Source organism: Xiphias gladius, chromosome 20, assembly GCF_016859285.1.
Source record: "Xiphias gladius isolate SHS-SW01 ecotype Sanya breed wild chromosome 20, ASM1685928v1, whole genome shotgun sequence".
NCBI lineage: Eukaryota > Metazoa > Chordata > Actinopteri > Istiophoriformes > Xiphiidae > Xiphias > Xiphias gladius.
The window spans coordinates 2,411,923-2,434,316 of NC_053419.1; the positions used below are offsets into that span (position 1 = coordinate 2,411,923).

At 39.5% G+C, this 22,394-nt stretch overlaps 1 protein-coding gene across 1 annotated transcript; it reads left to right on the forward strand.

The window, feature by feature from the left end:
- The first annotated feature begins 5,259 nt into the window (after positions 1–5,259).
- On the forward strand, positions 5,260–21,840 carry ndor1 (NADPH dependent diflavin oxidoreductase 1). Its single transcript, XM_040156509.1, has 15 exons — positions 5,260–5,381; positions 7,937–8,076; positions 8,284–8,361; positions 9,251–9,348; positions 9,435–9,533; positions 11,608–11,709; positions 11,886–12,089; positions 13,111–13,238; positions 13,855–14,066; positions 14,332–14,439; positions 14,610–14,724; positions 17,683–17,829; positions 17,946–18,064; positions 19,533–19,627; positions 21,009–21,840. Exons 2-15 carry the CDS (start codon positions 7,942–7,944, stop codon positions 21,151–21,153), a joined length of 1,785 nt encoding a protein of 594 aa, XP_040012443.1. The 5' UTR covers positions 5,260–5,381; positions 7,937–7,941; the 3' UTR covers positions 21,154–21,840.
- The last annotated feature ends 554 nt before the right edge of the window (positions 21,841–22,394 follow it).

A 22,394-nucleotide genomic window follows, 5' to 3' on the forward strand; every position in this document is an offset into this window, starting at 1 on the left:
AAATAGCACAAACCAACAGATAAGTAAATTTGTGCATTGCATAATGTTAGTTAAATAAATTTGTTTTACTTTAATCCTTGATTATTGGTGCAGTCTCCCGTGATCTGTGTTGAATTTGAGCTGGTTCATGAAAAAAAAAATGTTGGCTCATCCGTCTTAAATGGACTATTTTATTGGCTTTTTGGTTTAGTTTGTAGTGGCAGAGGATTTTGGAGTTTCGTGGTGAGTGACACTTGGGAAAGTTTATTTTGTGCCACATTTGATTGTGAAAGTATTCACCAGTGTAAATTGTGGGAGATTCACACAGGCATTTGGTTTTGGACTTGAGGCGGGAGACAGCTTAGTAGGTACCCAGTAGCTCATTTGGTGGATTAGTGCAGCAAAAGGAGCTTTTAATGATTAATCTGGAACATGAGGAAATGATACAGTATAAACAATTGGAATTGGAAGTGATAAAACAAAAAAATAAGCAAGCAAAAATGAAGAGCACACCTTATTTTTACAGTGTGTCCTCACAGATAAGGCACAGGAGGCCTATGCTTCTTTGACAGGGATAGAGAGTAAAAAATATGGTTAAGTCTACAGTGTTGTGGGCATATGAGTTCCTGAAGGAACCAATTTATAGAAGGAACAGCGGCAGAGGTGTGTCCAGAAGGGGGATGAGCTACACCTGAAACAATTCCTCCTGATTGCTAGTTTATGTAACAGGGCTGGATATGCCAATTCTCTCTCTCTCTCCAGAGAGTCCAGCAGAATATGCTTCTGATCATGGGTGATATCAATGCTAAGGTTAGAGCTGATAATACCTTCTGTGAGAAAGCTATGGGATGACATGGATGTGGTGTGATGCATGTTTTGTTGACTTTTGCTTGAACAACTGTGTCATTGGTGTCAGCATCTTTCCACACAGAATAATCCACAAGCTCCCATGGACGTCACCTGATGGTTCCTCTACAAATCAGATCGACCACATCTTGATCAATGGAAAGTGGCAAATGTCTCTTCAAGATGTTCAAGTTTGCTGTGGAGCCAATGTCAACAGTGACCACTAGCTTCTAACAGCCACCATCAAGCTGAAACCAAGGAAAGACTCAAAGCAGAGTCAACACAGGAAACATCTGTGTATCTCAGAAAGGATGGCAACATCGTCATGACAGATTGTGAAAAGACCTCAAGATGGGTACAGCACTTTCACGAAGTACTCAACTACCCAGAACCAGATGATCCTGCTAACCCTCCATCAGCAGAGGATGTCCGTGACATCGACACCCATCCACCACCTAAGAAAGAGGTGAAGCATGTAGCCATGAAGTTTGGGAAAGCTGCCGGCATAGATGCTGAAAGCTGACCTTAATACCTCAGCCTAGGTGCTTGCAGACCTCTTCAGAAACATCTGGGAGAAGAAAACAATACCAGAAGACTGGGACAACGGCCTGATTGTTAAACTCCCCAAGAAAGGCATCCTCCAGAAATTGGACAATGTGCGGGGTATCCCACTTTTGTCATTACCTTCTAAGTCTTCTGCAGGATCTTACTGGGGAGAATTGATTCTGCTTTTGATTAGAAGTTGAGACAGCAACAGGCAGGATTCCGGAGAGAAAGAGGTTGCATAGATCAGATCTTTGCTCTGAAGAACATCATCGCGCATTGTATAGAATGGAAAACCCCACTATACATCAATTTCATCAACTTTCAGAAAGCCTTTGACAGCCGGCATCTTGACACCCTATGGATGATCATGAGAGCATATGGAGCCCCTCAAAAATTGTCAGATCAATGAAGGTGCTCTGTCGTCACTTTAACATCATTGTTAAAGGAAAACCGTGGAGTCTGGTGTGTGGTAGGGGTGTACAATGTCTCAAATTTTCCATCCTGATTGCCCTCGACTGGATTATGAGGAACGGTGGCGAACTGTGACAACTGTGCCAGTTAAAGGGTATGGACCTAACATGGGGCAACGCACAGCATGGAGCACAAGACAGGTCTCGATGGAAGCAGACTGTCAAAGCCTTGTCTCCCACCAGGGACGAAGAGGATTAAGTAGTTAAGTATTCTGCAGCAAAGACACAGCTGCTCCCAAAGGTACTGATCCAGAACCTGTTCTTGGCTCTAACCTCGGATTCTCTCTGCTCATATCAAACTATTGCACTGATTATAATATGCTGCCTGACTTGTCGACAGGACCAAACACAGTATGTAAGACAGAGAGAAATATGCTTCAGGAAAGGGATTTTAAGACATCTACTAGTTCACATCAGTGTTGATTATTAAAATGCACCCAACACGTGAACCCACCATATTCAATAAATGAATGGACATTACATCTTGCACATTACCACACTGTTACACATGAGTGATACAAGATCAGTGTGTTGAAGTAAATTGACTGCAAAACAGAATTATATCTGAGAGTTTGAAAGGAAATCCTGATGCGAATTCCACTTCAGAATAACTGCTGTGAAATACTGTGATGAGACACTCACCTAAAGAAGTTATTTACTCTTTGTGATCGTGATGTTTTTCCCCAGTGAAAGTATGAAATAAGTTACTGTTCCATTTTTCAAATTCACTTTCTTCAAGAGTCACTTTTCAGCTCTGACTGAAGCCATGAAGAGCTTGGATGTTTTTTTTTTTTTTTCTTAATTAATGTTTGAGTTTTTCACAAGCAAGATTGAAATGACAACGTTACACATACAATGCGCATAATTTACATGTTTAGCTAAATCGACACATGCATGTACTGCTCACGTGTGTAGTATGTACACACATATATATGCATATTTACACATGCAATCACACATACCCATACATACGCATATTATATATATATGTACATTTATATAAATACTGATGTCTCTATGTGCATCCTTGTGTGCAATCAGAGGTCCAGTACGTGCCAGGAAAGTAATTTATCTTTATACAAAGTACTCCTCCTCCGGAGGTCAAAAACTTGTTTGAGGACAATGTCCCTGTCAGTCACTGTTTTAGGACAATGGTACATCTCGTCTTACATAACTTCATACATTCGATACGATATTTGTTAGACTGGCTGTTGGACTGATATTTTCATACATCATTCAGTGTTTACAGTGAAGACACTGAAATTAAATACAAATGATCAAATAATGGAAGTGAGACATAGTGTTTGATTTTCTAAAAAGTATGAACAGTGTAATGCACTACTTTTTGTGTTTGTATTTGTATTCCCTCATACTACACACAAAAGCCGCCCTCTGACAGCAGGATATAGTGGGCCATGTCCAATGAGGCAGAGTGGGCTTTGGCCTGGGGAGCAATGAAACCTACCTGGCAAAAGGCTACTCCAACTGAACGCTGGTACATGCTGGTAGAGGAGGTGTGTCACCGACAAGAAGCAGTCAGGTGTGCCAAAGAAATATCCCAAGTTAAAAAAGGCTGATGGATGAGGTGGGATGGTGTAGAGAGGAGGAAAATCACATGGAGTCAAATTGGTTGAGCTTCATCACCAGTGCCACATTAGATGTCCTGCCCTCTCCCACAAACCTAAATCTTTGGCTGGGAGAGGAACCAACCTGTCCCCTGTGTGCAGTTCTGGCAACCCTGAAGCACATCTTGGCGGACTGTAAGACCAGCGTAACACAAGGGAGAGTGCTGAGGTGTCTCGCAGCTGAAATTCAGCGCAACTGAGTAATCATCACCAATGCCATTCCACTCAGTGTCCAGACAACTTTCCCACACCTACCATTCTTCATCCTGGAATGAGAGAAACTGGGGGCCCACCCCTTTACTCCCGACTCATGGTCACTGAACAGACACTTTTAAGTTGCATTATGGGAAATGTAGCATCCAGTGTATTTTGACCTTGATGCATACTAGGCACTAAAAGTCAGACATATCTCAGCATCTGCTGCATTGATTTTGACTTTTTTAGTTTTTTGACTTTTTAGTACTTCTTTTTAATGAAAATACAATAATGAATTGCTTCAGTATTCCTTTAACAATACATTTTGACACAGGAACCCTTTTTTTAGATAAGGTATTAAAGCAAGACCTACTTCATGCCCTTATCCTTTCAGTTGATATTATGCTTCAGTGGTGTATATATTCCTAATTCTCCAGACAAAGTTGCAATTAATTAAATGACCACAAACCAAGTGCCAAGCAGTCAAACTGGGGCTTTTGGAGACTCCTGGGGGTCTGGTGCTCCAAGGTAGTTGCTTGCTTACTTGGAAGGTAATCCGGCCTAAGACGTCACTTAAATCTCTCTCAGTTGTTCCTGACATGTTGTTTGATCCCACTCTAATTTAAATTGCTTTATATGGTTGTATGAACTAAAATCACCTGTTTCTAACACATGTAACAATCACTAATACTATTATACTCTTTCAAGTGCTCCCAACCTTGACATCCTGGTGTGTTTCAGGAAATGCCTTTACTTTATGTATATTACTCGATTAAATGTATTGTGTGAGATTACATTTCTATATAAATCTGACATTTCATATCACCAGACAATGTGATATGTAATAGATATGTCATTTTCCTGTACTCATGTTGTTGTGAATTTAGAAGCTTTGTGTTGCTGAAGAGATACATTGTTCACATGCAACAACATCTGGAAATGTACTGCAATATCCATTTTTAGAACTGAACCTGGAAACAGAGTAGTGTTGTTGAGTCTAAACCCAAATATGCATGTATATTTTATATAGATAGACACCCATTATTGTTTGGCATCTTAAAGTCCAGTTGAAAGATTAATTAAAGTGGCACTACAAAAATAATTTCCTCATTTAACTCTAGTGGTATCTAGATTTATTTATTTTTTATTTTTTTTTTTTTTTTTTTTGGGGGGGGCTTATCATACACAAAGTATTTTTCCTAACAGGAAAAATACAGAGTTTGCTGTGTTCACCAATAAACCATATGAATATGAATTTGATATGACCTTAGTGATGAGTTCTATTTGTGTGCACTTTGAAATCAACACAGTTTGGCCCAATGGACACCAAAGATGAGCTATAAAACAGTAAACAGATAGTCTATAAGACACAGAGACCAGTAGCCTATGTATTAGTACAAACTCGTTAAGTCCCTGAAAATGACAAGTGAACTGCAGATCTCACTCTCTATAGTGCTTGTAACTGTGATGTAAGCTGTTGTACGTACGATGATCTGCTGTATTTCTTTGGTTAACGTATTTTCAAGTTAAATTTGAAATTCCCGAGCTTCTTTGTATGGCCTTGAATGCAGCGTCACTACACGAGCCAATCACAACTCGAAACGCGCTTGCCGTAAAGTGTGGCGTTGGTGTTTAGAATGAGGAGGTACCTGCCTGACTTCGAGCAGTCATCTGTCAATTGTATCTACGTGTCAGGCTGTTGTTGACTAACAGAGCAGCGGTGGGTATCTCGTTTCCTTGCTGTTTTGCGATATGTGTCATTTATACACGGAGAAACAAATGCGTAAAACAAAACAATTGACAACATTTTCCAGCTAGCCAACTAGCCTGCTAGCGGAGGGCATATCCCAATACCTGCGCTTGCAGCAGTCGCATCTGCGCCCTTTTAGATGAGAGTTACGAAAGCCACGGGTGAAACGCATACCGGGTCAAATGTAGCTTCGAATCGTTCCAAGCGGGTGACTCACATCCATTGTTTTCCATAGGGAACAAGAGGATTTACCAGCAAACAAATACTTTTGATAACTTGTACATGTTGCAAACTAATTGTTTGTGACGGAAAATCATTGACTGATGTCTGAAATATTAATGTATCTTTTAATTAATTTACTTCAAATATCTTTGTGACTCTCAGATAACATTATTAATATCGATCCGTCCATTAAATTAAATTAACTAGTTGAGCACTAATATGAATATAGTCTGCGCACAAGGCCCTCATTCACACAGGTATTCTGATGTTCATGCTAGTCTCATACAATGTAACAAGTAGCTATACTGGATCAAATGGGAATCATTCAAAAACTTATATACTCAGACATTAAAACTATACTATTAGTAATTCTTAAAATGAATTGTAATGTAATTCAGTCATGCGGTATTAGCTTCACCAACCCTCCTGCTCTGTCTCTGTCATATATATATGCCAGCAGGATCGATAAACTGACAGCCATTAAGCTCAGCAATGTAGCCATGAGTTAATGTGACCTTAAAGATCTTATTTAGGTGATATTTAAGTTAGCTGGCTGTGGGTATAATAATAATAATGGATATAGATAATAATGTCAGTGTGTGTGTCTCTCTTTGCTCACTCTTGTCTTTATATCAGACTCTTGAATTTCACCGTGCTTGTCTGTGCTGCAGGGGGTTGCACCGACACTGAGAGGGGACATGGATGCTCACGGTTGAATATGTCCCACTGCAGGAGACTGCTATACTGAGAGTAGAACAGTTTTCCAATATTTTTTTTTCGTAAGGTTCTCTAAAGGTTCCACACAAAAAAACTTATAGAAAACTATCCAGAAATTCTGCTTCTCTGACGGTTATTTTTATAAAACTTTTAGAGGTAGAATTTCGTGGTTGACAAAAGAATATAATGAATATAATATTGCTGCACTATATCATATGCACTGTTTTTTTCCCCTTTTTTTAACATTACCCCCTCAGTATTATATCATAAGTGTGTATCACACAATCTATTATACATGGATATTTATATAATAAAGTATAATAAGAAAATAAAACACTGATTGAATTAATATTGCTTTCTGGGACAAAATACTTAAATCAAGGGATTCCCAATTAACTTTGTAACAATTTTATATTAGCTGCAGCAGTATTTAACCTGTTAATATTTGTCTATTAAATAGGTCGGAGAAATTACTATTATTGTCTGCTGTAAGAGATTAAAAAAGATCTTGTTATGTAAAAGATAGTGATTAAAATAATAAAGTGATATCCTTACACTAAGCATACTACAAACAGATCGATTACACCTGCTTTACTAAAAACAGTAGATACAACACTGTCTGAAAGTAAACATTATTCCATCACATGATGAAGTGAACATATGCAAAGAAACACACTATTACAATGATGAAAATAAATTCAAATCCTGTCACACAGCACCAATGCAGTCCCATCAACTGGACCTTTTAGATCTAATAATTAGATCGATCACAGGTCTAATTATTCATTTGTCTGAATTGGCACTTATATTCTCTTCTTAAGCGTGGGATTTCATGCTCTTTCATGTATTTAAGGCTCTAACCCCAAAGGGGTTTGTGTCGTTTTTTTTATAATTTGTTGTCTTCTCCTGCGGCTCAAATTGCTGTGAGTTGGTATGCGCTAGAAACATGAAACTTGGCCCAATAACTGGAAATGATGGGCAAGTGCTTCCCAAGAACCATGACCCCAATCGGCCAGATGATGGCGCTGTACCAAATACATGTACCTCAAAACCCAGTGGACAGAATTTCACCAATTTAGGTGTCGATGCTCTGGGAGCAAGTATTAAGTAAAATCTGAACTGCCATTTTTGATAGTTCGGTGTGGCCTATCACGTATTTGCTAATAACCCAAGATGCTTTCGAGCAATCCTGATTAAACTCACTGGAGACATCCTGCGCTGTCTCCTGAACATACACACCAAGAGGCGTTCGAATCCATTTGGGGGGAAAATGGCGGAACTTTGAGTGCACAATTATTGATATGGTGCAGGCTTTGATGGTGAAACAGGTGTGGGATTGGTCTCACTCCTTCTTTAAACAGAACTAGTACAGGACTTCAAACTAGCTGAAGTGACTTTGCTTGACTTTTACTGCTTGCAACTTTTATTTTGGGCAAATTAACTGCTTCCTTCTGTTGAGCTCAAAAGGGTTAGAACCTGCAAATTGCTGCTTGCCGCTATATTTTTTCACGTGTTTAACATCTTTCTAGAAGTTCATGCTCTTCTAAATTAACAGAGCATTTTGTGACTTTGTTTTTTTTTTTCAGTCACAATGTCCAAACCCACTCTTCTCATCCTGTATGGGAGCCAGACTGGGACTGCCCAGGACACAGCCCAGAGGATTGCACGACAGGCGAAGAGAAAGTGGCTGCAAGTTCAAGTGTTGCCTCTGGATAGCTACAACGTGGTGAGTGTGATGTTATGAAGTATTGCAAGGAGAGGGGATTATTATGGCTCTGCCCATTTCTAGTTACAGCACCAGATCTGGGGATTCAGCTTGGTTTCCCTGCAATGATGGGTGACAGCCTTTACCCCTCTACACAGATATTTTTTTAAAGTTGACATGAATCACACGAAAACACTGTGACCTTGCGTGTTTTCTTTCATCAAACAGGCCAACTTGATCTCAGAGTCTCTGGTTGTTTTCGTGTGTGCCACCACTGGCCAAGGGGACCCTCCAGACAATATGAAGGTAATAAAGAAATCTATATAAAACAGATGTGCAACATAAAAAAAAACAATAATAATAATGACAAAAAGACGTACAGTAAAAGGAAGAACTATTTAATTTAGCTTTTGGGTGACCTGTTTATATAATTGTTTATATAATTAGTCTGGAAGTCCTGACAAAGTTGTGTACTTTTTGTTGAGTCATTGATATGTTATAGCCATGATTGTTGAAATGACAGTTTTACATGCTGACATTGTCACAGAGAATAGAGTTTTTCCTTCTAGTTCTACATTTACATCTACATGCCACCAGAAAGTGGCACGGCAAAATTAATATGTACCTCTTTGTGAAATGCGACTCCAGAAATATGTGTTCTTGAAGCTTGATGACATGATGACTCCTCACAAAGCTTCTTGGGAAAGCAATGTAGCATTTGAGCAGAGGCTAACACACAAGCAAGCTGGGGACATGCTGATGCTAGTCAGTCACAACAGCTTTTCAAAGCTCAGCTCTTGCTAAGTATTGGTTAGCAAGCATATCAGTTTGGTTGGTAACAGGACAATAAGTTCACACAGTCTAATCAAAAGATGTGTTCTTGCCATCGACTCCTATCTCATGACTGCCTGCAAACCATTCCTCAATTGTAAAATTCCAACAGAAAAGGTAAAATAAAAGCGGATAATGCAACACAGCTAAGAAGCTGTGTTATCTTCCTCCATTTGTACTTGCAAATGTTTTCAATTTAAATATATCAATAGTTTTGTTCTGATTTTCTTATTCTATACCAGGCCTAATAGATATGTCAAAATAAGGACAAATACAGCGTAATAAGAAAACCCACAAATTTGCATGCTGTATGTCTGATTCTTTTATCTAATGTTTTTCTGTCCACGTATCACTTTCTTCAAAGAACTTCTGGAGGTTTCTTTTCAAGAAATCTCTACCTGTTGGATCTCTGAATCGTCTGGACTGTGCTGTACTGGGCCTGGGGGACTCCTCCTATCCAAAGTCAGTCCTTTTTACATTTATAGTTCTCACAGTACACATTCAGAATGACTCAGGGCCTTCAAAGCATCATCTGCTTTTGACCATAGGTTCAATTTTGTGGCTAAGAAGCTTCATAAGCGCCTTCTGCAGCTGGGTGCCAGTATACTGCTGCCTGTTGGGCTGGCAGATGACCAACATGACCTTGGGTAAGAAATGGGAAATTGGTCTGTAACTTTCTTATTTGTGTCTACTGTGTGTGTGTGTGTGTGTGTGTGTGTGTGTGTGTGTGTGTGTGTGTGTGTGTGTGTGTGTGTGTGTGTGTGTGTGTGGTTAGAATTAGTTTTTTCATTTATTTTTCCAACCCAGATTCCTTGGTTGAGGACAAATGTTTCCACCAACACATATATATTATGTAATTTCAAATTTTTTTCAAGTTTTTTTCACAACTAATTTAGTATTCAACAAATTATAATATATATTATACTATACTATAATATATTTGAATGTGCCAGAAAAAATCCTATATTCATTTGTTTATTTGATACAGTATTCAGTACTGCTTTACTGTAACTGGTTGCCATAGGTGTCTCCCATTTCACCTTAACTACCATAACTCTTTAATAAATTGTCTGATGCAGCCAAATTTACTGTTTTAGACTTGAATGTTCGCATCAACTCAGAGCTATCCTGTAAAATGGTGCCATTAACTGATAGATGGCACCCCCGAATTTTAAGTACAGAATTTAGAATATTTTCAGAAATAAATGCAAATTAACCAATTTTGTATAATCAGAATATTTAATAAAATGTCCAAAGTTACTGAACAAAAGAAAAAAAAAAAAAAAAAAAAAACTTGCATAATAGTGAAATAAAACACAAAATGTGGACCAGACACAATTATTGACACCTTTCGCTAGTCTTTGGTTGCAGAACCTTTGGCAACAATGACAGCCTCTAAACATTTCTTGTGGCCATCTAGAAGCTTCTTACAAACACAAAATTTACCACAGACACAATTAACCAATTAACAATGGAAGCCTCTAAACATTTCCTGTAACCGTCTGGAAACTTATTGCACGTTTCTGCTGGTAGTTTCTGCCACTCTTCTATTGCTATGCGTTTAAGGTCTTTTAAGTTTGCAGGATTCCTTTTTGCAATGATAGATTTCAGCTCTCTCAAAGGTTTTCAATGGGTCAGGACTCCTGGCCAGTTTAACAGTCCATCGTTTCCTTTTCAACCTTTCTTTTTTGCTGTTGGATCTGTGCTTTGTCCTGCTGAAAGAGCCAAGACCTTCACCTCAAAAACCTAGTTTTCTAACACTTGGTAACACATTTTGCCCTAAAATGCCGTGGTAATCTTCTGATTTCATCATTCCTTTCACTACTTCCAGTACCAGAGGCAGCAAAGCAGCCCCCCAGCATGATAAAACCTTCACCAGGTTAACTTTAGGTAGGGTGTTCTTTTCCTTATGGGCTTCATTTCGTTGCCTATACACAAACTGACTACATTCCCAAAGAGCTCTACTTCGGTTTCATCTTTCCATAGAACATTATCCCAGAAAGGCTGTGGCTCATCTATGAAAATTTTTGCAAACATTAGTTTTGCCTTTTAGTGCCCTTCTTTCAATAGTGGTCTCCTCTTTGGCCTTTGCCCATGGAGACCTACTTGGTTTAGTGTGCAGCGTATGGTACTGGCTGAAACCACCACTCCAGATTTTTCCAGGTCAGCCTGAACCTCTTTAGATGTCTTATGTGGTGTTTTTTCCACAATCAGTATCAACCTTTGCAGACCTCTCTCACTGAATTTCTTCTTGGCGCCTCATCCTAGAAATGTCTTAACAGTTTTATGACTGTGAAACATCTTGATAACATTAGGAACTAGTGAAACGGGGATTTCAAGATCTTTGGTGATTGCCTGGTGGCCTTTATTTTGTTTGAGGAACTATTTAAAATTAATCAAAAGGGTGCCAATAATTTCAACTAGGACTGAATCTTTGCTGTTTGCTAACGTTAGCTTCTGTTAGCAGTTTCTAGCTAGAGCAGTTTTCAAATATGGTTTTCATATACATAATTTTTTTTTGTGCTTACGGTTTTGGGTTCATGTTCATGATATTGTTAATACTTTTACAGAATGTATTTTTTTTAATTTATGGTGTTTTTTACATTTGCATTAAGCTGAGCTTGATTTGACACTATAGCCATGCCACAAAGGTTTTTATCTGGAATTAAACTGGGGACATTGCTGTATGCATGTGTTCACCTCAAAATCTGTTTGAAACAGGTCAGATGCTGTGATTGATCCTTGGCTTACAGCATTTTGGGAGAAAGTGTTTGCCCTGTACCCATCTTTGGCTGATGTGATACCACTCAGGGAAGATGAACCGTGAGTATCCACTTGATTTAAAAAATAGCATCTCATTCTGTGGCTATTTTGATTGAGACTTTGTTTTGTGTCCTTTAGAAGCCCATTATTAAGTCCAGTTTGGGTTTTAATTAGTCAGCTGCATACTGTACCGTGATTTTTCTTTTGTTTTTGTTTTTGCTTATTTCTCGTGGAAGACTTCCTCCAACGTACACTTTCCACTTCCTGGATGATGTGAAAGAGGAGACAGATGACAAGCTGAGGATATCCACAGAGCAAACTGTACACTCCCAGTCTCATTCCTTCCCTGCCAGACTGGTTTCCAATAGGAGAGTAACAGACCTGTCACACTTCCAGGATGTGAGGCACATAGAGTTTGACATCACTGGATCCAGTATCGAGTAAGTCGTAAGATGTGAAATGTCTGTTTTTAAAATAGGATTTCAGTCAGTTTAAAAAAATTTAAAAATTGAACTGAATTTTCTAACACTTCATTTTGTTCATTATATCAGTGCAAAATTAAAATGTGTGTATTGTTTTTTAAACGTTTGTAAAATGTCCATGACATGCTGGACAGACACAAGTTAAGCCAAGGCTCAGGGTCCATATAAAAACCAAAACTGTCAGTATTTCTTAGTAGCTAAGTGCCTACTACCACAGTGCCAAAGTGCATGCTAAGACCACAAGCACATGGAGGTTTATCAGAGGTGACTGGGACACCCTTGATTAAAGATGCCATCCGGTGGCTGGTGCAAATACATAGCCCGGTTTAGCTCAGATGCTTTGTTGGTTTACTGAATTTCCACATAATGAATAATCAATGGGATCAACCTTCAGGCCACAGGCATCAGAATTACAGTTAAATTCAGACGATGGTGAAAAATAACACTGGAGCTGAGAGAAGTAATACAGTTAATGTAATTAAAATTTAGGATGAATCCAGCATGTCATGAACTTAAACATCTTAATGTTTGTTGATTACTAAACCATAGGCACAGAGCTGCCAACAACTGGACTTGACTTGTGTTGTGTAGTAGACTGTGATGAGTTGCAGGACACACTTAGTTCTGAATACCGGTCCTACGTGGTATTAAGATAAATGGGCATCAAGTGTAGGTTATGTATATGCCTTCTTGGCATTTTTTAGACGTGTAGGACACTCACCTTCTGCCTGGCAGTGTGTGAACATGGCCCTAAGTGTTCAAAACAAATGTAGTAACTGGGACAGACCCTTAGTTATTCCCGTCATAGTCAACACACAGCACGAACAGGAATAAAAACTACTTAGATTTCCTAGTTTTTATCTCCCACTTTCAGTTTAAAAATGCAGAGGTAGAAAACATTTTTTTTTTTTTTAATGGAAAATTAAAGTGTTAAGTGTTATACAGGCTTCATATCATTACCTGTGATATTGTTGTGTAGGTTTGGTGCTGGTGACGTGGTGAGTATGCGTCCTTGCAACACACTAGAAGACGTACAACAATTCTGTCAACTGCTGAGATTAAATCCAGAGGTCAGATTCACTCTCAGGGCCGCAGACAACACTGCAGGTAGGTATGTGCGTTTGTCTTATCCATGACTTTGTCGCTTTTGACAGGTTTTGACAGTCTTGAGCCTTTATCATTTGGAGCCCCAAAGTGAAGACATGAAGTAAATAATCAACCCAATGAATTCTGTTCATTTGTATTTCATTATAGAAATTTCATTTCAAAATGCCCTTCAGAATTTTCCCAAATGACACTTTTCATAAGGTCATAATTTATTTCATAATTTCACTTTTCATGATAGTAGAATCAATTCCTGCATCCCAAGCTTTGAGCCAGTCACATGCTGTCCAGCCAACTCACTTACTGCCAGAGAGCTAGCACCCTCATGAGAGCGAGAGTGGATCGAAACAGTAAAGTTGCACGCCATAAAATAAAAGCAATGAGCCCAAAGAGGCTACAAGGAACTGCAGAGTTGAGGGGAAGGGCAGAGTCACGTGATTATTCTCCGTAGGTCTGTCACTACGAGCTACCCCTTTTACATTACACAGTTATTTGACCAATTGTTGTTCACATAAAAATAATGATCAGTGCAGCTTTCAAACAGAATTGTTGCCTTAAAATACATTGTTTCCTAGCCTTAATAGACCCTTTCTTTGTGCATGAACCATTGTCTACTCAGTTCCGGCCAGGCTTCCTCAGCCCTGCACTGTGCAACAACTTGTGGAGAGCTATTTGGACATCGCAGCTGTACCCCGCCGTTCCTTCTTTGAGCTGCTGTCTACCTTCGCCACCAATGAGCTGGAGCGGGATAAGCTGGTTGAGTTCAGCTCAGCGGCAGGCCAGGCCGAGCTGCACAGCTACTGCAACCTGCCCCGCCGCACCGCACTGGAGGTGACAGCTGAGGGTTAGAGTCAGTGGTGGGCTGCAGTCTAAACCTTAAAATAACATATTCTGCCTTACTTTTTATGTGTAAGATTTTCACGTGATTATAGCACCATTCAAATTGTTTTGATATGATGAGTCAATCCTGTCGAAAATCAGCGTCTTTTTGTTACTACCAGTAAGAGTCTTGTTTTTTTGTTTTTTTTAGGCTTTAAATATATAAACCTGTCTTTTGATCTGCCTATTGAGTGTGTTGGTGCTCTTTCCGCCGTAGGTCTTGGCAGATTTCCCCCACACTACAGCAGAAATCAAAGCAGACCATCTCCTGGATCTTTTCCCTGAGATCCAGCCTCGCTCATTCTCCATCGCTTCTTCTCTCCAGGTAGCTCATCATTCACAACAATGATTTAACTGCTATGAAAAAATATGCTGTGTTTCATCTGGATATCTTAAGCAAAGCTGTAAATTCACTAGTAGTAGTAAAGACGGATCGAGGAGAAATCACAGTGAAATCTTGCAGACGTATTATAGAGAAGCATTCTCTCCACACAGGCTCACCCACACAGGCTTCAAATCCTGGTAGCTGTTGTCCGGTACAAAAGCAAGTTGTATAAACCAAGAAAAGGCCTCTGCTCCACCTGGTTAGCCTCCCTGGACCCTGCACAAGGTCTTTCACTACATGTTATATCCTTCAAATTAAATCTGCTTGTACTGTAGCAATAAAAATAACTTTATTCTGATTGGCTGATGGTTGTATGCTAATTTCAGCCATACATTCAGTGCATTTAGAAATTATTCATACCCCTTCACTTTTTTCATATTTTGTTGCAGTCTTGTTGCAGCTAAAAACGTTTAAATTCATTTTTTTCCGTCATCAATCTACACCCCATAATGACAAAGTGAAAACTGAATTTTACAAATGTTTGCAAATTTATTAAAAAGGAAAAACTGACATATCAGACTGACACAAGTATTCAGACTCTTTGCTATGTCACTTAAACTTTAGCTCAGGTGCCTCCTATTTCTCCTGATCATCTTTGAGATGTTTTTACACCTTGACTGGAGTCCACCTTTGGTAAATTCAATTGGCTGGACATGGTTTGGAAAGGCACTCACCTGTCTATATAGGATCTCACAGCATATCAATGCATATCAGAGCGAAAACCAAGCCATGACGTCGAAGGAACTGCCTGCAAGGTTCAAAGACAGGATTGTGTAGAAGCACAGATCTGGCTAAGGCTACAGAAAACACTCTCCTGCACTCAAGGTTGCCAAGACTACAGTGGCCTCCATAATTCTTCAATGGAAGAAGTTTGGAACAACCAGGACTCTTCCTAGAACTGGCTGCATTGCCAAACTGAGCAATCGGTCTCGAAAAGGGTCTTGGCAAGAGAGGTGACCAAGAACCTGATGGTCACTCTGGCTGAGCTCCAGAAATCTTGTGTGGAGATGGGAGAAACTTCCAGAAGAACAACCATCAGTGCAGCACTCCACCGAACTGGGCTTTATGGCACAATGACCAGACGGAAGCCTCTCCTCTGTGAAAGACACATGAAAGCCGCTTGGAGTTTGCAAATAAGCAGCTAAAGGACTCTCAGACTGTGGGAAACAAGATTCTCTGGTCTGTCGAAACCAAGATTGGACTGTTCAGCCTCAATTACAAACATTATGTCTTAGAATTGTCATGGAGGAAACCAGGCGCCGCTCAACACCTGCCCAATACCATCCCAGTGGTAAAGCAGGGTGGTGGCAGCATCATGCTGTGGGGGTGTTTTTCAGCAGCAGGGACAGGGAGACTGGTCAGGGTTGAGGGAAAGCTGAACAGAGCAAAGTAAAGAGACATCCTTAATGAAATCCTGGTCCAGAATGCTCAGGACTTCAGACTGGGCTGTAGGTTCACCCTCCAACAGGATAATGACCCTAAACACATTGCCAAGAAAACGCAGGAATGACTAAGAAGAGAACCCTTTGTGAATGTCCTAGAGTGGCCCTGCCAGAGCCCTGACTAAAACCCAATCGAACATCTCTGGTGACCTGAAAATGGCTGTCCGCTGATGGTCCCCATCCAACCTGACAGAGCTTGAGAGGATCTGCAAAGAAGAATGGCAGAGAATCTCCAAATCCAGGTGTGCAAAGCTTGTCACGTCACACCCAAGAAGACTCAACGCGGTGATCGCTGCAAAAGGTGCTTCAACTGAATACTGAGTAAATCGTCTGAATACTTATGTCAAAGTGATATATGTGTTTTTCCTTTTTATGAATTTGCAAAAATTTCTAAAATTCTGTTTTTTGCTTTGTCATTATGGTGTATTGAATGTAGATCGATGAGGGGAAAAAATGAATTTAAATGATTTTAACATAAGGCTGCAACATACCAAATTTGAAAAAAGTTAAGGAGTCTGAATACTTTCTGAATACCCTGTATAATATTAATTTTGTTGTTTTGTTGTTAATAATGTGCAGTTTTCCTGCTTGTTGAAAAAGATGTGTATCCATTTTTAGAGTTTATTGCCCCAAAAATGAACATTTCCCATCCCAATAAATCCTCAAATAGAAGCCAATACTCAAACACTTACACAATCTTAGTTAACAACAAACAAATAAAGGCCAGTTGCTAACAAAGTTTAGATAAAAAAAATATTAAGGCGGGTTTATTTAACTGTTCTGCAATAGTTTATGCGGTAAATTACGCATAATGTTTATTTCCACGGTACTAATTCCAACAGTACAACAACAAAGTCATGTCATGCTTACCACTCTGCTGCACTGTTTTTCATTTTCACAGAAATACTAAAATAGCAAAAACCCACATACTCACTTATTTACTTAAATTTGATCAACAAAGCTGAAGAAGTATTCCAAATATTTCCTGTATGTTTCAGACAGCAAAAAATGGATTTGGGCTGGGAGTCTGAAAAAGGCCTTTGACTCTCACAAACACACTCAATAAAATCTATTCTAAGGAAAGTGATATCACTAGTGCAGGGAATGTAATGTAAAAAAAACATTCCCCAGTCTAAAATATGTAATTTAATTTTACGATGTTATTGTATTATTTTTTTTCTCCACAACCATCTGGCTACCCTCTGAAATTTTCAGAAATTAACCCCCAGGTTGAGAACCACTGGTTTAAAACCAAATGGAAAGACAGCAAAGTGGAACCAACTGCAATTAATTAATGCATAACAACGATATTTCTTTTTAAAATAGAAAAACTCAGCAGAGTGATGGGTATGATATGACTCTGTTGCTGAACTTATGGAATTAGTGCTGTGGAAATATACATTATACTGAATTTAACAAGACATTACGTAACGTAGAGGTAAGCAGCAAACAGCACTGACAAGATCAGAAAATACAGTTTTAAAAAATCTTGCTAAAATCTGATAGAATATATTCATAAAAATGGGAAATTGGGAATAAAGACATGTCCCTAGGCCTGGTTTTCGCCCCAACTGAGGAAAGTAAAGGCTGCTATTTGAGATGTCTTGAAGTCTTGCAGGTTAAAAAAAAATAGCACATAACTTCGGGAATAAATACCTCCTGTTGCAAAAAATGTTGATTATCTGTTACATTACATTACAAAACCCTGACCTTGGGTGTGTTTTACTGAACGGTGCTGCAGGGGAGGTGTTTGTGCCTCTGTGGGTGAAGAAGGGAAGTATGAAGTTCCCTAAAGAGACGGACACCCCTGTGATAATGGTTGGACCTGGAACAGGAGTGGCACCGTTCAGGTCAGCTTTACAAGAGAGGATTGCTGAAGGAAAAACTGGTGAGATCTTTACCTCTCTGACTTTGTCTCTTCTCTTCTGTAAATGAATTTCGTTAGTCCACATCATGTCACAACTCCGACATGAGACACCACCTCCTTGTCTTCCTGCTCTTTAGCCAACGTCCTGTTCTTTGGATGTCGCTCGGAGTCAAAAGACTTCTACTTCAGGTCAGAGTGGGAGGAGATGATGAGGGCCGGACACCTGACCCTTTTCACAGCCTTCTCACGAGACCAGGTCAGACACACACACACACACACACACACACACACACACACTCAGAATGCATGTTAACAATCACGTGAAGTGACAAAAACTCAACAATTCATACTGTATACACAGATAAACACCAACACTCTACTGCCATGCAACCGATACATAACATTGACACTGAAGGAACACAAGAAATAAAAAAAAAAAGGACTAAGAGAGAGTTCAGCCATGCTAGCAGCCCAGTGAGGCTGTAATGGACATTGTAAAGAAAACCAGTGTTGGCAAGATAAACCAAAAAAGTCAAATTTGCAAAGACCATTATTTTCATGATTGTCCATCCAAAGCTATTTATATATAGCATTAGCATGCATCTGTGTTTTTGATACTACCACTGTTGGCTTAATGTCAAGCATCAACTGATGAATTAATTAAATTTTGTGAGGGGCTGTTTTGGTGCAGCAGCAACCCTTACAGTCATAACATTATTTCAGTGTCAGTGCGTTACTGGACTGTTTAATCGTCCTGGGGAAACAGCTAAATGAACCTGAACACCAGTGACCTGCATATCAGTGAATAAAATCAAATGCTGAATTTTCTATCCGTAGTCAAACCTGCACCACGTGTCTAACTTGAATTATGACTAACAGCTACTGTAACATACACGGCCTGTCAATAAGCATTGACCACAGAGCCTGTTTGTTACACACTTACACATGCAAAATGAGCACCCACCACCACTAAAATCCAAGGCTGACTCATGCCAGACTTGGGCTGTTTTTTCTTGGTTCTGTTGGTCTTCAGTTTATTGTTAATGTCTGAGCTTGAAAAAACAGGCACTCTCCCTCACACTTTGAGTAGACAGTTAGTTTTTTAAAAACTAACTGGACTAGAGAAGAAAAGGTGTGCACACAGCTAACTTACACAGGCTATCCTATTCATTCTTTCCATGCCGCCTGTTTATACTGGATTTATGTGAGAAACACCCAGAGCCCTGCTGGCACAAGGTCACTGGGCACCAGCCCAGTAGGCTCGCTTTACTATATGCATACTGGCCCACACAGAAAAGTTGGCACAAACTCTCATGCCAATGTATGGCCAAATACACTGCCCTTCCAGTATGAAGTCCCTGGCATAGATTAATAATTGTAGATACCCGGCCATGCATATAACCTGTGTTAAAAAGTCTTGTTTTGTTGAGGCTGGAACAGTAGTCAGATGAGGGGCCTGGCCCCCAGGTGCCTGCCCACAGACCACTTTTAACGAGCCATTTCATTACTCATGTTAAGAAGAGGAATTACTTTTTTTTTTTTTTTGCCTAAAGCCAGAACCCTCTCAACCTTTCCTACAATAGCCAGGGACCATTGGTAACGCTGCCCCCATGCATCGACTTCACCTAGCTACCTGCCCCAACCAGCACATCGAATGTAGCTCTTTGTAGCTGATGTCCGCTGTGGATAATAATGAAACTGACTAAATATTTGTGTTTGTTCAGGAGGAAAAAGTGTATGTCCAGCATCGTGTGAAGGAGAACGCTGGGCTCCTGTGGGACCTGATTGCGAATAAAAGTGCCTGCTTTTACATCGCTGGGTGAGTCCAAAGCGCCGAAACTAAACCTGTCCTTCGTTCAAATCTGGGTATTCATTCTAATTGTCACCGTGAACAAAAAACAGCATTCTAGTGATCCCATTAATTCGTACATCATATCACCTCATTAGTGTGTGTGTGTGTGTGTGTGTGTGTGTTTGTGTGTGTGTGCATGTACCCGCTGCCTTGCAGCAGTATTCACTACCGATAAACTGGCAACATCAAAATCTGTTTCTTTTCTATACTAACAATATACTCTGTGACTACCTCCAGTCCATGTTAAAGGAATACTTTTGAGAAATACTCGTTTTCTTTTTTCCAAGATTGAGTTGAGACAATTATGTCAGTGTCATGTCTGTGTATTAAGAACGAAGTACTGAGCTGGACTCCGGATGTGGTTAGCATAACTTAGCATAAAGACTGGAAGCAGAGGGAAACAGTTAGCCTGGTTCTGACTGAAGTTCAAAAATACATGTACCAGCCCCTTTAAAACTCAATAATTACCACATTGTATCTTTTATGTTGCATTGGTACTAAAACAGAAATGAAAAAATGACATTCTGCAGTGTTAGAGGGAGTTACTATTTCTTGATGAATAATAATGTATCCATCCTCCCAGTACTTCTGTATAGGTCTCTGAATATAGTGTAGTTTGCCAGATATGATCAGCCTTTGGTTTTGGTCTCTGTACAGGCACGATGGTACCAAACCGGGGAACCTCACTTCGATGAGAGGAAGGCCAAAACTCTGTCTAAAACTACAAATTGTCCGTTTTGAAGTTTAGCCATTACACAAAGACGAAAGACATTTACCGGAGAGACTGATCCGTGGGTTAACCAGCTAACTGTGTATTTAACCTTGTCTCTGTCGTAAATGCCCTAACGCCTCTTCCACTATTTTCCTCAACTCGTTGACTAATTGTTTTGACAGAAAATTAACAATTTTGATCATCGATTAATCATATCTATCAAATTAAGAGTATCCAGCTTCTCACGTGTGATGATTAACTGCTTTCTTGTGTTTTATATAATTGTAAGTTGAATATCTTTGGGTTTGGAAAGTTGGTCAGACAAAAGAAGTCAATCTAAGAAATAAGCAATAGACAAATCAGTGATCAAAATAATCAAAAGTTGCAGGCCTAATTTCATACCTTTTGAAAAAGTGGTTTCCACTGATTTTTGGATGTAACATTTCTGAAACCTTCATCTAGGTTTCTTTTCATCACATCTTCTCATTAAGAAGAAATATTAGATATCAATTTCTTTCCTTTACTGATTTTGTCTACATGTGCACTCACGGTATATTCTGTATCTTACCCCTGCTGAATTGTAACAGTGAGCAGCTGTGAACATACAGCGCTGACCTTGTTTTCTTATCGATGCAGCAATGCTAAACAGATGCCAGCCAGTGTGAGTGACGCTTTGAAGGAGGTGTTCCAGCAGGAAGGAGGCATGTCCGCCGAGGAAGCCGAGGAAATGTTTGCGGCCATGGAGAGGACAGGCCGACTCCAGAGCGAGACTTGGTCCTGATGACATGATTTCAACCCACCGCTCCTCAAAGTTCACATTCAGCTGCTGCTGCCATGTTGACTGCGTTATACAGTTACCGCTTTGGAAAGTGTAATCAAGGTGGTTTCATTCATGTTCATATTTGTGCATGAAAGTTTGTTCTTGACTTTTGGGAACAATATTGTGTCAAACTAAATTAAGCTAAATGGTCCACTTCCAGCTTCTTTTCAGCTTTCAACCACATCCCACTGAGGTGTTTGTACTGAGACGCTGGAGTTAACACCACAGCCTCCCCACTGGCTAGCAGAATACACGCTCTCCTTGGTCCTGCTGGCCCTGAAATACATTATTACAGGCTGCCGAGGTAGTCTCACTTAAGATAGTCAAAGAAATTGGTCAATATGCCAGACACGTGTGAAAAAGCTGCACACACATAGCAACCCAAACCCAGAGTTGAAGGACTAGTTTGACATTTGGGAAATACACTTATTTGCTTCCTTGAGAGTTAGATGAGAAGACTGATACCACTCTCTTGTCTAGTTGTCACTTTAACATTGCCAGGCAACCGGCAAAAACTCCAGGAAGTCACTGGGTCCACCAAGAAATAGTCTGGCACACAACCCCTTGGTAAACCACAACTTGTTCTTTTGTTGGTTGGTTCTTTTGGTTTTTGTACTGTTGAAATAAACATTATATAACATGTTAATTAATGGCCTTTAAAGGTGCTGGTAGGTGGATTTTTTTTTCCTTTCACCCTGTTTCCAGTAGTTATGATTATGATTTAGTTTTTATTTCAATTTTTCATGACCTCAGCCGTGTACTGTAGGGAAAAAAAGTTCACCAGGTGACTAACATTAAATCCAGCTGTAGCCAAAGACAGGTTGCATGTGGATACATGCTACTATTTTTCAGCATGTAAAACATTATAGGCGTCACAGCCATGGATTTACATGTAATGACTGATTTATGAAATGGAAATTAATTAGTCTTAGTGAACATTTGAACCTATATCATTTTGTCACATATTTCAACATAGTTGTGTTGATAGACAGGTATGTGAACAACTTTAAATTTTACCTTATTTAACCGGGATCTTAATAGATCCAGCAAAATGTAATTTATTTTTCTAACAAAGCTCAGCCTACATTTCTTCAAATTAGAAGTGTAGAATATTTGCTTCATTTACCTGCACAATTAAGATGCAGTTGTTGAGATGAGATTATTTAACCTTTGCTTAACAGCTGCCACTATGATCACAAATT

Bases quoted from the DNA above. Each gene is read 5' to 3' on its own strand.
- ndor1 (XM_040156509.1), top strand. From the start codon at position 7,942: ATGTCCAAACCCACTCTTCTCATCCTGTATGGGAGCCAGACTGGGACT. The intron at 14,440-14,609 runs GTAGCTCATCAT...CTCTCCACACAG, and splicing joins CCATCGCTTCTTCTCTCCAG to GCTCACCCACACAGGCTTCA. The intron at 19,628-21,008 runs GTGAGTCCAAAG...TTATCGATGCAG, and splicing joins GCCTGCTTTTACATCGCTGG to CAATGCTAAACAGATGCCAG.